The following is a 16,403-nucleotide window of genomic DNA, read 5'->3' as shown; positions in this document are numbered from 1 at the left end:
CAGACAACCAAGGATGAACCAAGGTTCAATCCCCGACATCCCATATGGTTAGCTGAGCCTTCTGGGCCGATTCTGAGTGCAGAGCCAGCAAAGCCAAGAGTAGTTCCTGAGCACTGCCAGGTGTGGCCCAAAACCAAAATAAAAAAGTCAAATATTACACATATCTATGTGTTAAACATGCCACTGAAATGTGTCAATCTAAGTTATTGGTTACTATAGTTGATAACAATTATATATTTATATTTATATAATATATAATATATGTATTATATATAACAATTATATAGAATTATATATTTCTAATGTCTAAGAAAATGCCACCAAAATAGTCTCACACAAACAAGTAATATAGGAATAATAAATATGAATTAACTAGATTGAAGAATAAACTAAATGATGCATTATCACATTGTATGCTTTCAACATCATAATTCATTTGTAGATTTTATCAAGAAAATCATAAAAAATAAATATATGTAATTCCTATCATTAAAAGGAGAACTTGCTATACACACACACATACACACACACACACATACACACACACACACACACACAACTAATAAACCATTCAGAAGCCAGAGAAACAGTCTAGTGGTTAAGATACAAGTGTTTGCACTTGATCCAGCTTTAATCCCTAGCACCTCATATGATGTCAGCAACATCACTAGGAGTGTCCCTGGAGCACAAAGTCAGAACACGGAGTAACTTCTAAGCACCACCATGTGGGGAAGAGAAAGGGAGGAAGGGAAGGAGGGAGAGGGGGAGTAGAAAAATCATTCCAAAGAAACTGAAAGTGAGCAACCACCTTTGGTACCTGGATTTCTTGGACCATCCCTCCAACCTCAGCCTATGTGGACAATACTTATTTATTGCAGGAGAGTTGAGATATATCCTGTAGTACTCAAGGCATATTCTTTGCTCTGATATTAGGGATCACTCCTACCAGTCTTGGAGGACCATACAGGGTACTGGAGATTGAAACCAGGTCAGCTATGTGCAAGACAAATGCCCTGCCCAACAATACTTCTTAAAATGTTTTAGACCTAAGATTTGTACTCCAATCACAGAAATCCCCTTAGGAACAGACTGTTTTAAAGTTATAACATATATAGAAAAGACAAATTTGGGAACTAAGCAATAACATGGCGATAGGGCTTTGCCTTACACACTGCCAATTCGGGACTGACCCAGGTTCAATCCCCCAGCATCTTATATGGTCCACTGAGCCTGACAGGAGCGATTTCTTAGTGCAGAGAGGATCACATACCAGATGTGACCCCCCCCCCCAAAAAAAAAGGAAAGGAAAAAAAATCACAAAAAGAACAAAAATAATCCCCCCCCAAAAAAAAGAAGAAAAATTTCTCTTCAGATTTACTAGTGACATTTTCATCAATCATTTCACTCTAGATAAAATTAGAGCTAGATCTGAGGTATTCTGGACCTAAGCTAGGGCTCTTTCTTTGTAATACAATGCCAATCCTCAACAAACATAGCCATCAAGGAACAGACTGACAGTACCATGGGGAAGGGAGTTTGCCTTGATTATGGCCAACCTGGGTTCGATCCCCCACTCCCTCTCTATATGGTTCCCAGAGCCAAGTAGGAGTGATCCCTGAGAGCAGTACTGCTCTCAGTACTGCTAGGTGTGGCCCAAAACCAAAAAAAAATTTTTAAATAGCTATTTATATATTTATAAATACAAGATGCCAACCTAAGCTTAAATACCATGCCCTCCTGGCATGACTCAGAAATTCCCATGACAAGGTGCAAACTTGTGACAGACCCACTTACCTCCGTGAAACTGAAGAAGAGGCCGATGCCACCAACAAATCTCAAAACTTCTCCAGCATATTTTCCTATGATGGGAGCACAAGGCGAGCACTGCTGGCTGCTTTTGTAACAACTCTGCGGCAATTAAGATAAACAGCATCATTTCAGAGGACATTCAGCAAGCAAAGATCAAAACTACTCCCATAGAAAAATGAGCGTTCCACATCACAAAGAATGAGAACAATCAGTGCTGGCGGGGATGTGGAGAGAAAGGAACTCTTATCCACTGCTAATGGGAATGCTGTCTAGTCCAACCTCTATGGAAAGCGATATGGAGATTCCTCCAAAATCTGGAAATTGAGCACCCATTCGACCCAGCTATTCCACTCCTAGGGATATACCCTAAGAACACAAGAACACAATACAAAAACCCCTTCCTCACACCTATAATTATTGCAGCACTATTCACAATAGCCAGGCTCTGGAAACAACCAAGATGCCCTTCAACAGACAAATGGCTAAAGAAACTATGGTACATATACACAATGGAATATTATGCAGCTGTCAGAAGAGATGAAGTCATGAAATTTTCCTATACATGGATGTACATGGAATCTATCATGCTGAGTGAAATAAGTCAGAGGGAGAAAAAGAGAGAGAGACGCAGAATAGTCTCACTCATCTATGGGTTTTAAGAAAAATAAAAGTCATTTTTGCAACAAACCTCAGAGACAATGAGAGGAGGGCTGGAACTTCCAGCTCACTTCAAGAAGCTCACCACAAAGAGTGGTGAGTGCAGTTATAGAAATAACTACACTGAGAACAACCATAATCATGTGAATGAATGAGGGAACTGGAAAGCCTGTCTGGAGTACAGGTGGGGGTGGGATGGGATGGAGGGAGATTTGGGACATTGGTGGTGGGATTGTTGCACTGGTGAAGGGGGGGGGTGTTCTTTACATGACTGAAACCTAATCACAATCATATATGTAATCAAGATGTTTAAATAAAGAAAAAAAGTTCCAAATAAATTTAAAAAAAGAAAAGAAAAGTTATAGAAATGTCAAAAAGATAAAAGAAAACTGAGCGTTCATCACGGATTTGGGTCACTGTGCAGAACAGATGCCTGGCACACATGGGTTCGAAGCTTTGCAACGTAGGAGAAAACATGCATCTTCCTTTCATTCCCCCTACTGTTACCCACCATCCCCAGCTATCTGAATAGTCTTAAGATTTTTGTCCTGGTCTAAACAATGACCTTGGAGTGTTCATTATATTAGATGACCTCGGATTTATAAGCATGATGAGGTGACCACTCTCATGTTGTATTAAGTAAAACTCTAACTTGGCAGAAGGGAAATTCTCATGCTAGCTTTGATGCTAAGAGGTAAGAAGAGGACTGCATAGTTAATTTGAGAATAGTGGAGCTGAAAGAATAGCACAGTGGGTAGAGCATTTGCATTGGAAATGGCAGACCCAGATTCGATCCCCAGCATCCCATTTGATCCCCAAGCACTGCTAGCAATGACCCCTGATCAGACATAGAAGTAACTCCTGAGTACCACCAGGTGTGGCCCAAAATAATAAATAAATAAATAAAAATTTTTTTGAGAACAGCCTTTTAGAGCTGAGATCCAAACCAAAAACACAGGACTCCACCACAAGAAACTAACTTTGACCAATAAGCTTGCAAGAAAACTCCTCAGCTGACACTATAGTCTTGGATCAACATCTTGGATTTTACCTTGGTGAGATTCTGGGCAGAGAACCCAGCAAAATCACAATCACATTTCTTTTTTTTTTTTTTTTTTTTGGTTTTTGGGCCACACCCTGTGACGCTCAGGGGTTACTCCTGGCTATGCGCTCAGAAGTTGCTCCTGGCTTCTTGGGAGACCATATGGGACACCGGGGGATCGAACCGCGGTCTGTCCTAGGCTAGCGCAGGCAAGGCAGGCACCTTACCTCCAGCGCCACCGCCCGGCCCCACAATCACATTTCTGAGTCACAAAAACTGAGATAATACACCATAAATGGGTGCTGTTTTAAGGTACAAAAATGTGTGATTATGTGGTATGCTGCCCGAAAATGAATTGACCCATTGACCGTCCCCACCCCCCATGATTCAAGAATTCCATACAAGAGGCCTACATGCAGAGTTAATCAGCTCAGGTCTCAAAGACTTTGTAATAGCAATATTCCCTAAATACACAAGCACATAAACTTTCTAGGAGAGTAAAGTTCAGAATTTATATTTTCATATAGTGAGACTAGAACTAAAAATCAGAAATTGGGCCAGGGACATAGATTGATTCTAACTGGGCCCAAACAAGAGGGCAAAAAAGTAGTGATGGGGAAGAGGAAAGAAAAGAGTTTTTGTGGGGCCGGAGTGGTGGCAAAAGGGGTAAGGCATCTGCCTTGCCCGTGCTAGGCTAGGACAGACCGTGTTCAATCCCCCAACATCCCATAAGTTCCCACAAACCAGGAGTGATTTCTGAGTGCATAGCCAGTAGTAACGCCTGAGCATCACTGAGTGTGGCCCAAAACAAAACAAAAAAGAAATAAGAGTTCTTGTAACCTCTAGTGTTGGTGGTTGCAGATTAAGAAATACAAGCTTCACTATACAATGCTCTCTCCTACCAAAATTGATATGCTTGAATCAAGTTATTTGCATCTTTCTGAATGTTTAAGATGCACCCACAATTTTTTCTGACACAAATTTTTCGGGACTTGGATGGGAAGAAATTAAAAGGGAAAAGAGCATACAGGGAATATACTGTATTATATGTAAACAATTTTAAAATCAAATTGAACACTAGAAAGTCAACTTTGTCCATGTGAACCATTTGACATTTGTAAGCGATATATCTTCAAATGTCATTTTACATGTTGGATTACTTACAGCCAGGCAGGTATCATTTGAGTTGAAACTTCTAAAGCCGCAGCAATTTAAATTTCTCTGGAGGTCATCTCGAGCACTCGCCGTGTTGTTCCACCCAACCTCCAGAAGTTGACCCTAAGCAAATTCATGGAACATGTATATTAAAAAGTGTCATCCGGGGCACTAGAGGTAAGGTGTCTGCCTTGCAAGCACTAGCCAAGGAAGGACCGCGGTTTGATCCCTCGGCATCCCATATGATCCCCCCAAGCCAGGGGCAATTTCTGAGCGCTTAGCCAGGAGTAACCCCTGAGCATCAAATGGGTGTGGCCAAAAAAAAAAGTGTCATCCACCAAACTCTGAAAAACCATGGGTTTTTGTCAGTAGAAAGTTGGCAACATCGGGAAGAGACAGTGGGTCAAGTCCCCACCTTGCCAGAGCCATGCTTGTTGCATCCATCATCCATAATTGTTGTTTTGCCTGTGGCTCTGCCTCACCACTATCATTCAATGATTCACTTCAAGAACACCAATCTAACCAAACTTCAGGTATACCAGTGTTTGGGCTGATATCACCAGAACTTTTTTGAGAGAGTGCAGGCAGTCACCCCTCATATTTTCCTTCTTCTAGGCCTGGAAACTTAAAACAGCTTAATACACAAAAGCCCCGTAGCAGAAATAATGCTTTAAATTCCTGAGCAACTTCTTTCTCTGATGCTGTCATCCCTATAGGAACATACCAAATTAGCAGAATTAACAGCTAACAACAAGAGCTTACTAAATCTCTGACACTAAATTAATGACTTCACTGGAGATACAATAATATTCACAAATGTGCTTTCTGCTGTACTTCCTTTTTCTTTCTTTTCTTTAAATTTTCTTCTCTTCCTTTAACATTTTCCTATTTTTTTAAATAACTTCATTCTCCCTATCTGGGAACAAAAATGTGTTATGGTCAAACATGTAATGCATTTTCTTTAATTAAAGTAAAAAACATGTCATCCTGAATAAAAATTCTAAAAAATTAGGGGCTAGAGATAGCATGGAGGTAGGGCGTTTGCCTTGCATGCAGAAGGATGGTGGTTCAAATCCCGGCATCCCATATGGTCCCCCGAGCCTGCCAGGAGTGATTTCTGGGCATAATGCCAGGAGTAACCCCTGAGCACTGCTGGGTGTGAACCTCCCCCCAAAACAAAACAAAAAAATGTAAAAATTATAATTTTTATAAACTTCAGTAGTGAATTCATTCTTTATAAAAAAAAATTAAAACTTTTCAAAGAATCACACATTTATCTGCTACCAAAAATTAAGGTAAAGCTTTTAACTTAAGAATAAAATAGGGGCTGGAGAGATAGCATGGAGGTAAAGCGTTTGCCTTTCATGCAAGAGGTCATCGGTTCGAATCCCAGCATCCCATATGGTCCCCTGTGCCTGCCAGGAGCAATTTCTGAGCATGGAGCCAGGAGTAACCCCTGAGCACTGCCGGGTGTGACCCAAAAACCACAAAAAAAAAAAAAAAAAAAAAAAAAGAATAAAATAATATTTCTTTTACATGATTTTAAATGAAGTAATTGATTTGAAGGCAGGTTTCTCTGATAGTATTTCTGCTGTCCCAACAGAGAGCTATATTACTCCACAAATTATAGAGTTTGAAAACAGTACATTTTAGAAGGAAAACCACAAATATTCTAGAGTGAATGTTACATTGTCTGTACAGGTAAGGCAGGCATGGCAGAAATTAGCTGTGTAGAGTGACATGGCAAGAGGATTATCTTATTTTTCATTTGTCACCATTTCCCCCAAACGCAGTATAATAAAGCAGAAGGAAAATGTACTTGCTTACCTGTTGTTCCTCATTCAGGGCCAAACAAGCACAAGATACAGAAAACTGAACAATAAATACAAGCAAGAGAATAATCATGTACTGAAAATTAAAGTTAAGGACATTTCTAGATACTTTTAAGGACATAACATTAGAACGCACTAGAAAATATTCACCAGGAAAACAAAAAAAAGAAAAATAGCATTCAGGAGTTCCAAAAAAGTAAACAAAATATTCTGATACAGTGCTAATATATATGCATATGAAAAATAACAATTAATTAAGAAATGAATATATTACAAGCACATTGGTAAAAATTAAAAAATTTACATATGCAAAATAAGAAATAAATTTTCTGTAGACGAAGTGTAAAAAGAATAGCTCTGATATGATCAACCAAATATTAACGACTCTTGGAAGGAGCCCCCAAATCATTTAATCAGCTCAATGAAACTTTTATAATACAAATAGGCATATAGGGAACTCGGAGACTCTGGTGTGACAGTGTTAAGAGTGGGAATGTCTAAATATAGAAGAGCTTTGCTCTATAAAAATGTTTCTGATGTAGAATAAAGAGCAGGCCAGGACTGACTGGCAACTGCTTAATGTAATTTTTTGGGTGAGCTGCAATGATCAACAGAGTAATAAACAAGAACAATCCCAGTTGGGTGAGAAATTCTACACTGAAAAAGAAAGGATACAAAAAACAGCAACACTTGATGGTGCTTCACGGCTCCAATCAGCCCGACGAGTGCAATGAGGAATAAGAAGATGCCCACTGCAATGACAACGCCAACAACCCGGAGGCTGGATATCAGCCCAAAGCCAATACCCCAGGCAGCAATTCCAATCAGCAGCAGGCTGACCAACTGTAAGAAACAGGGAAAAGGAGACATGCAGGAACAGAGAGAAAGAGAACATTAACATATACAATATCAAAACACTTGCCCACTATATCTTATAAGATACAAGAATTACTTATTAATTTTCAGTGTTGGAAAGCTGACAATCTTGGAAGGAGAGAGTGGGCCAGGCCTGCTTTGCCCGCTGCATCCATCACCCAGAATCATCATTTTTCTGATGGCCCTGCCTTTAAAATTGGGGGTACCAATCTGACCAGGTATGCAGGTATTTGCACTGACATCAATAACCAGGGCTTTGTTGAGCAAATGTGGGTACCCTTCTACAACCCCATCTTCCTTCTTCAAGGACACCTGGCTGCTAAAAACATGCCCCTAAAAGCTGTGCTGTCAGTGCTTTAAATTCCTGGCTGACTTCATTTATTTAATGTTGTCACCTTAATTGGAGATAAAATAATTTTCACAGTGCTTGCTACTGTACTTTTCCATTTTTTTTAACCTTCTTCTCTTCTATTTCTTTTTTATTTTCTCTTTCTGTTCTTTTTTAAATAACTTTGCTTCCACTTATCTGGAAACAACCGTATTTTGTCAACTATGACAACTATGTGAAGCATTTTCTTTAAATAAAGTTAAAAATATTATCAATGCTGGACTAGTTCAAAGTCTAAGGAGATATCCTTATTTTATCAAGTTATACAAATATTGCTAATATTTTTTCCTGAGCCTATTTTTCATTTGCTTGTTCTTTTGGTGGAGCTAGGGATCACAGCCAGGGTGTCACAAATATGTCTGGAAGGTCATCTGGTTAAGTCTGAAGAATGGAAAGTTTTTAAGCTGTTAGCATCATACAACAGTTTTTATTAGAGGCCTGTACACCTCAGTTCAACATACTGGGCCTATAACATATAAGCTTCAAACCATGCTGTAATGATTCTCTCTGTGGTATTCCCCACAAACAAAAGTGTTCTTATTCTCCAAAGAATGACAGCCTCTTCCTTCTTAGAACTAACTCTGTTCCTTGAATATAGTTCTATTGTTACCTTATCACACATTCACACTGTCTTCTCTCTGAGAAGACTAGACCCAGTTTTATTGTTAAAGTCCTATTTTTTTACCTATCTGCAACCACAAAGTCTACCACACCACTGAACACACAAGAACACACAAATGTTTGTCACACAATTATTGCTTTAAATGTAATTTAAATGTCTCTAAGATATGCTGAGATAGTAATACAGAGATACTGAAAAAAAAAAAAAGCAAAACCTCATATCTATCTGTATTTGATCTACTAAAAAAAAACTATTAAAACTTTCAGGATGAGTGTTACCAAATTTTAGCTTCTTAGGAAAAATTATTCTGAGCAAGAAGAAATAATTTTATATATCTGATTTATATACTATTACATAAATCCAAGTGAAAAGGCAGAACTCATGCTTTAAAACTAGTTATTCCCTACAAAATTCAAAGGTACTGTCATAGAAGTATGTATTATTAAATTATAATTATTTAAAGCTACTAAATACCATATATAGATAACTTATGAAGATAGAGCAAACACAGGTGCAGGAGAAGCAAGGAACTACAGAGCACAAAGAAAAGGTATCTTTGAGGCTGGAGCAATAGCACAGCGGTAGGGCGCTTGTCTTGCGGGCAGCTGACCAGGCTTGATCCCTAGCATCTCAATTGGTCCACCGAGCCTGCAAAGAGTGATTTTTGAGAGTATTGCTGGGTGTGGCCCAAAAAGAAAGAAAAAAGAAAAAGAAAATGTATCTTCAAATCTATTCAGAATCAAACATTTCCTGGAACAAGTTGACCCAATTTGGAAAATGAGTACATAAATAGAATATACTTCCTAGTATCATTTAAAGGGTTTAAAACTATTGAAATACAAAATAAAGGAGCATTTATCCAAATACATTTTTTCACTCAAATGGGTGATTTCTTACAGGTGAGCTTATTAAATCCAAATTTTGTTTTATGTTAATTTTCCCCCTTCCCCAGAACACCCTTCACCTTTCAACACCCAAATTTTTTTAAACATATCTATTTATACAATTTGATTACAAACATGGTCGTAGTTGGTTTTCAGTCGTAAAAAGAACACTCCCCCCTTCACCAGTGCATCATTCCCATCACTAATGCTCCAAATTACTCACCTCCCTACTCTCCCCCCATCCCCGCCAGCATTTGAAACAGGCTTTCAACTTCCCTCATTCATTCACATTGTTATGTTAGTTGTCAGTGTAGTTATTTCTGTAATTGCACTCACCACTCTTTGTGGTGAGCTTCCTATCCTGAGCTGTACCTTCCAGCTCTCACCTCTATAGTCTCTGAAAATTACTTTTAAAAAAAGTCTTTTAGGGGCCTGGAGAGATAGCACAGTGGTGTTTGCCTTGCAAACAGCCGATCCAGGACCAAAGGTGGTTGGTTCGAATCCCGGTGTCCCATATGGTCCCCCGTGCTTGCCAGGAGCTATTTCCGAGCAGGCAGCCAGGAGTAACCCCTGAGCACCGCCGGGTGTGGCCCAAAAACCAAAAATAAATAAATAAATAAATAAGTCTTTTATTTTCCTTAAAACCCATAGATGAGTGAGACTATTCTGTGTTTATCTCTCTCCTTCTGACTTATTTCACTCAGCATAATAAACTCCATGTACATCCATATATATGAAAATTTCATGACTTCATTTCTCCTGACAGCTGCATAATATTCCATTGTGTATATGTACCACAGTTTCTTTAGCCATTCATCTGTTGAAAGGCATCTTGGTTGTTTCCAGAGTCTGGCTATTGTAAATAGTGCTGCAATGAAAACTGGTATGAGGAAGGAATTTTTGTATTGTATTTTTGTGTTCCTAGGGTATATGCCTAGCTGTATCATATGGGAACCCAATTTCCAGTTTTTGGAGGAATCTCCATATTGTTTTCCATAAAGTCTGGACTAGACATCATTCCCACCAGCAGTGAATGAGAGTTCCTTTCTTGCCACATCCCCTCCAGCACTGATAGTTCTTGTTCTTTGTGATATGTGCCAGTCTCTGTGGTGTGAAATGATGCTTCATTGTTGTTTTGCTTTGCATCTTCCTGATGATTAGTGATGAGGAGCATTTTTTCATGTGTCTTTTGGCCATTTGTATTTCTTCTTTGACAAAGTGGCTGTTCATTTCTTCTCCCCATTTTTGATGAGATTAGATGTTTTCTTCTTGTGAAGTTCTGTCAGTGCCTTGTATATTTTGAATATTAGCCCCCTATCTGATAGGTATTGGGTGAATAATTTCTCGCATTCAGTGGGTGGCTCTTGTATCCTAGAAACTATTTCCTTTGAGGTGCAGAAGCTTCTCGGCTTAATATAGTCCCATCTGTTTATTTCTGCTTCCACTCGTTTGAAGAGTGCTATTTCCTCCTTGAAGAAGCCTTTAGTCTCGATGTCAAGGAGTGTTTTACCTACGTATTGTTCTATACCTAAGGGTTTCAGATCTGATATCAAGGTCTTTAATCCATTTGGATTTACCTTCATACATGATGTTAACTGGGGGTCTATGTTCACTTTTTTGCAAGTGGCTAACCTGCTGTGCCAACATCACTTGTTGAAGAGGCTTTCCTTGCCCCATTTAGGATTTCTTGCTCCTTTATCAAAAATTAAGTGATTGTATGTCTGGGGAACATTCTCTGAGGACTCAAGCATGTTCCACTAATCTGAGGGTCTGTCTTTATTCCAATACCATGCTGTTTTAATAAGTACTGCTTTGTAATACAGTTTAAAATTGGGGAAAGTAATGCCTCCCAGATTCCTTTTCCCAAGGATTGCTTTTAGCTATTCAGGGATGTTTATTGTTCCAAAGGAATTTCAACAGTGTTTGATCCACTTCTTTGAAGAATTTCATGGCTATTTTTAGGGGAATCTCATTAAATCTGTACAAAGCTTTGGGGAGTATTGACATTTTAATGATGTTGATCCTGCCCCATAAGCAGGGTATGTGTTTCCATTTCCACATGTCCTCTCTTATTTCTTGGAGCAGCGTTTTATAGTTTTCTTTGTATAGCTCTTTCACATCTTTAGTCAGGTTGACTCCAAGATATTTGAGTTTGTGTGGCACTAATGTGAATAAGGTTGTTTTCTTAATACCAATTTCTTCCCTATCATTATTGGTGTATAAAAAGGCCATTGATTTCTGTGTGTTAATTTTGTATACTGCCACATTGCTATATGATTCTATAATTTCTAGAAGCTTTTTGGTAGAGTCTTTTGGGTTTTCTAAATATAATATCATGTCATCTGCAAACAATGAGAGCTTGACTTCTTCCTTTCCTATCTGGATGCCTTTGATATCTTTTTCTTGCCTAATCGCTACAGCAAGTACTTCCAGTACTATGCTGAATCAGAGTGGTGAGAAGAGACAGCCTTGACTTGTATCAGAATTTAGAGGGAAGGCTTTTAGTTTTTCTCCATTGAGGATATTTGCCATTGGCTTGTGGTAGATGGCCATAACTATATTGAGAAAGGTTCCATTCCTTTCATTCCCATCTTGCTGAGAGTTTTTATTTTTATTTTTTTTTATTTTTTATTTTTTTTTTGGTTTATTGGGCCACACCTGGTGACGCTCAGGGGTTACTCCTGGCTATGCGCTCAGAAGTCGCTCCTGGCTTGGGGGACCATATGGGACGCCGGGGGATCGAACCGTGGTCCATCCAAGGCTAGCGCAGGCAAGGCAGGCAGCTTACCTCTAGCGCCACCGCCCGGCCCCTGCTGAGAGTTTTTAATCAAGAATGGGTGTTGGAACTTATTCAATGTTTTCTTTGCATCTATTGATATGATCACGTGGTTTCATTTTTACTGTTGTTGATGTTGTGTATTATGTTGATAGATTTGCAGATGTTAAACCATCTTTGTATTCCTGGGATGAAGTCTACTTGTTTATAGTGAATGATCTTCTTGATGAGAAATTGGATCCTATTTGCCAGGATTTTGTTGAGGATCTTTGCATCTGTCTTCATCAGGGATATTGATCTATAATTTTCTTTTTTGGCAGCATCTCTGTCTGGTCTTTGTATTAAGGCAATGTTGGTGTCATAAAAGCTATTTGCAAGTGTTCCCATTTTTCAATTTTATGACAGAGCCTGGCTAGGATTGGTAGTAGTTCCTCTGGAAAAGTTTGAAAAAATTCATTAGTGATTCCATCTGGGCCTGGACTTTTATTTTTGGGTAGACATTTGATTACATTTTAATTTCCTCAATAATGATGGGGGTGTTTAGATATGCTACATCTTCCTTGTTCAACTGTGGAAGGTTATCTATACCCAAATTTTATTAAATGTCTTGGCATACAAAACTTTTTACCCAATGATAGGTACATAGGTACACATAATAGCTAAATAACAAAAAATGCTGCATCTCCTTAATTTTGAGCCATGTATTATAAAGAAGAAAAACTTGAGCATGAAAAAAACCAATTTCTAGCATGACAGAAGTAAGTTACATAACTGAGCATTGCAGTTAGCACAAACAGAATGGTGGTCAGAGCATGAATAAAAGAAAGGAAATTCTAAACAACACTGCCACCCGAAATTTGTCTAGTCCCTCTGGCTTTGTCAACTGCTTTTTGCCAGCAAGTCTGTCTCAGGTGTCTTTCAACTTACAATCCTCTTACAGCTTCTATTTGGAAATGCAAAAAAAAAAAAAAGTCTTTCACTCTATCACAAGTGAGCTTATTTCAGACTCAGCAGAATCCAAATATAGAACATTTCCTTCCACAAGACAGAAAGGGCTAAAGCCTATAGAGGTGTGAGGAAGAAGGGAGAGGTTCAGGGTTAGGCCTTGCCACGTGAGGAAAGTGCTAAAATTAGCATCCTCACTGCACTGTGGTACCAAACTCTGGAGACAGGACTCATCTGTCAAGCCTGCTGTATCACTCGGGGTTTTTCTTGAGAGAAATAGAATTGATCATAAAGACATCAGATAGATTTGCATGAAGGTACTGCACAGGCTTATGTTGCTGACTGGTGGAGGGAAATAGACACTGATGAAGGGATTGTTGTTGAACCCAATCATGAGTAACTTCGACAAATCACTGTGACTATACATAAAACTGGACGGAAAAAAAAAGAACTGAAGAGTAACTGCTAACCTCCAACTCTATGAGGTTTAAATATTAACCCCATGTGAAGAATATCTTCATAGCAACAGTTTAGCTCCTGTGTGACCAGACATTGGGGCACTATGTTCTAGCCAAATTGACACATAAAATAAACCACTGCATTTGCCAACACCAAGCCCTGAGTATAATGTCTATTTTTATATTAATGGAGTTCAGGGACACAGTCATGACACTGTTTGATTTTTTTGTCTTTTTTTATTTTTTTTATTTTTTGGGTCACACCCAGCAGCGTTCAGGGGTTACTCCTGGCTCTACACTCAGAAATCGCTCCTGGCAGGCTCAGAGGACCATATGGGATGCCAGGATTTGAACCAATGACCTTCTGCATGAAAGGTAAATGCCTTACTTCATGCTATCTCTCCGGCTCCACACTATTTGATTTTTAGAGCCCAAAAGATGAGAAGCATGAATAATATGATGCAAAAAAAAAATCCTAATTGTATAGCTTCAAAGGCATTTTTTCCTCATATACATATATATATATATATATAATATATATATTATATATATATATAACTGAGATTCTTACAAGTTAAATTTAAATCGACACTGGAGCCTACAAATTCAATGGCTTTCCAGTGTAAGATTCCATTGGATTCTGGGTAAAAGTTTACATTATGATTTATTCATTAGAAAGTTAAAATAAATGTCACTGGAGAGCCAGCTGAACTTCTCAAGACCATAAACAGCCTGTCAGACATTGTCTTCAGTCCAGCTAGATAGCTCAGACTGTTCAAAGCAACAAGCAGCTTAAACACTGCTGCTGGTGGAGAACCAATCTTTGTCAATGAAGCATCTTCCACCTCCCCAATTCTACTGTTGCTTTCTTTCACCATACTCTGTAATTCCTGAGCTTGTCAGCAGCATTTTCACCATGGGGATGTGAGAGTTTTAATTTCTTTTACTTTTTTTTTTGTTTGTTTTGTTTTTGTTTTTGGGCCACACCCGGCGGTGCTCAGGGGTTACTCCTGGCTGTCTGCTCAGAAATAGCTCCTGGCAGGCACGGGGGACCATATGGGACACCGGGATTCGAACCAACCACCTTTGGTCCTGGATCGGCTGCTTGCAAGGCAAACGCCGTTGTGCTATCTCTCCGGGCCCGAGAGAGTTTTAATTTCTTTTGAAGAAATAAACATACAAATACAACCAAAAGAACAAAACACAATATAAATTATCCTGAAAAACATCAGAACGTATTCTAATGGTTAAGCAATCAAAACCATGTCATGGACAACTAGGCCAATAGTGTGAATGGACTTGTGGAAAGAACTCAAAATTCCTAGGGAAAGAATAGCAATGGATCAGTTGCTTTCTTTCAGAGTATTACAGCATTACAGTATTGTGGTCAGTATGATAATACAATGGGTAGGGCACTTCCTTTGAACAAAGGCAATACCAGGTTGATCCCTGTCATCACAAATGGTACCCCACGCCTCGTCAGGCGTGATCCCAGAGCAAGGAATAAGCAAGAAAAAGAACAAACAAGTATTGAGTTGTAGAGATGGTGCATTAAAGTCAAGAGGCAGGTAGGAATAACAGTTATTTTTCACATGGGAAAAAAATCATGCAGGGATATTAGTAACTTGCTCACTCTTATACATAGTAAGAATGGAGTAGAACTGGGAAATGAATTCAGGATGTTGGGCTGCAGACAGTATACTCTTTGAGCCATGCTATCCTGTACACATCCAATTAAAATTTCTAATTCTAGGGGGTGGAAAGATAGTACAGCTGGGATGGTGCTAGCCATGCTTGCAACCAAGCTGGGCTAGATTCCCAAAAGCTTTATAGTCACCAATGCTCTGCCAGGAGTAACCCCTAAGCACAGAACCAGGAGTAATGCCTGAGCACCATGTGTTTTGGTTCAGGTATGGCAAACACACACACACACACACACACACACACACACACACACACACACACACACGACCACCAACAAAAAAACAATCTAAATTGCTTGTGTGAGACCCAAGGTTATTCCTTGCACACACAAACCCCCCCCCCCCACACACACACACACACAGCAAAAGTGACACTATTCTTTTGTTTTTTTTTTTTGGTCTTACTATTCTTACTTTGTTTTCCTTATTTTTTTTATTTTTGTCTTTTTAGTTTTTGGGCCACACCCAGTGGCGCTCAGGTTTTACTCCTGGCTCTGTGCTCAGAAGTCACTCCTGGCAAGCTAGGGGTGTCACATGAAATGCCAGGGATCAAACCCAGATCTGTCCTGGGTTGGCAGCATGCAAGGCAAACACCCTACCACTATGCTATCACTTGGACCCTGTTTTCCTGATTTTTACTGAATGGTAAAACTTTGTTTTGTACCTTACTGTCTTTTGGTCATTTTCCACTGTGTATTTTTTCTTGTTTGGTAAGCAAATGTTCAGAAGATATTGCCTACTGATCTTAACTTTATCCTATCTTAATTGGATATGTATTTTTTTACATTGAAGTTGTAATTTTTGTTGGTGTGGGGGGAACTGTACAGGAATAAGCTTGGGTCTCACACATTGCAAAGCATGAACTCCTCCTACGCAAAGAAACATTTTCTTGAATATTTATCAATTCCTATCTTATTAAGGCACTAGTTCTAAATTCCTCTTCTTTGTTCTCCACTGTAAATTGACCCAAATGTCTTTACCCACCATTGGCTTCTACAATTCCCCAAAGATAGTCACTTTAATCAAAATAGTCTCATTTGTCCTTCAAATATCCAGCTACCAAGTAAGCACACATGGAGTCGCACACATGGAGTCACACACACACACACACACACACACACACACAACTACACATTTCCATTACACACACTAAGAAGAGGTTGTACAGTTTAATCCAAAATAAATCCTATCTTTGTTACTGAAACAGTAAAATAGTTCAAATATATGAATTTGAGTCATCCATTTTGATTAAACCT

The 16,403-nt window shown here is 39.0% G+C and overlaps 1 protein-coding gene across 1 annotated transcript in view; it reads right to left on the bottom strand.

The window, feature by feature from the left end:
• The window catches only part of TSPAN13 (tetraspanin 13), a 42,301-nt gene that overhangs the window by 2,647 nt on the left and 23,251 nt on the right, over window positions 1-16,403 (bottom strand). The window contains exons 2-5 of the mRNA XM_049785703.1: window positions 7,171-7,338; window positions 6,491-6,571; window positions 4,673-4,786; window positions 1,795-1,908 (exon numbers count right to left, since the gene is read on the bottom strand). Of these exons, the coding sequence (XP_049641660.1) occupies window positions 1,795-1,908; window positions 4,673-4,786; window positions 6,491-6,571; window positions 7,171-7,338 (477 nt within the window). The remainder of the gene's footprint in view (window positions 1-1,794; window positions 1,909-4,672; window positions 4,787-6,490; window positions 6,572-7,170; window positions 7,339-16,403) is intronic.

This window comes from Suncus etruscus, chromosome 13 (assembly GCF_024139225.1).
Source record: "Suncus etruscus isolate mSunEtr1 chromosome 13, mSunEtr1.pri.cur, whole genome shotgun sequence".
NCBI classification, from domain to species: domain Eukaryota; kingdom Metazoa; phylum Chordata; class Mammalia; order Eulipotyphla; family Soricidae; genus Suncus; species Suncus etruscus.
This window is presented reverse-complemented; position numbering and strand designations above follow the sequence as displayed.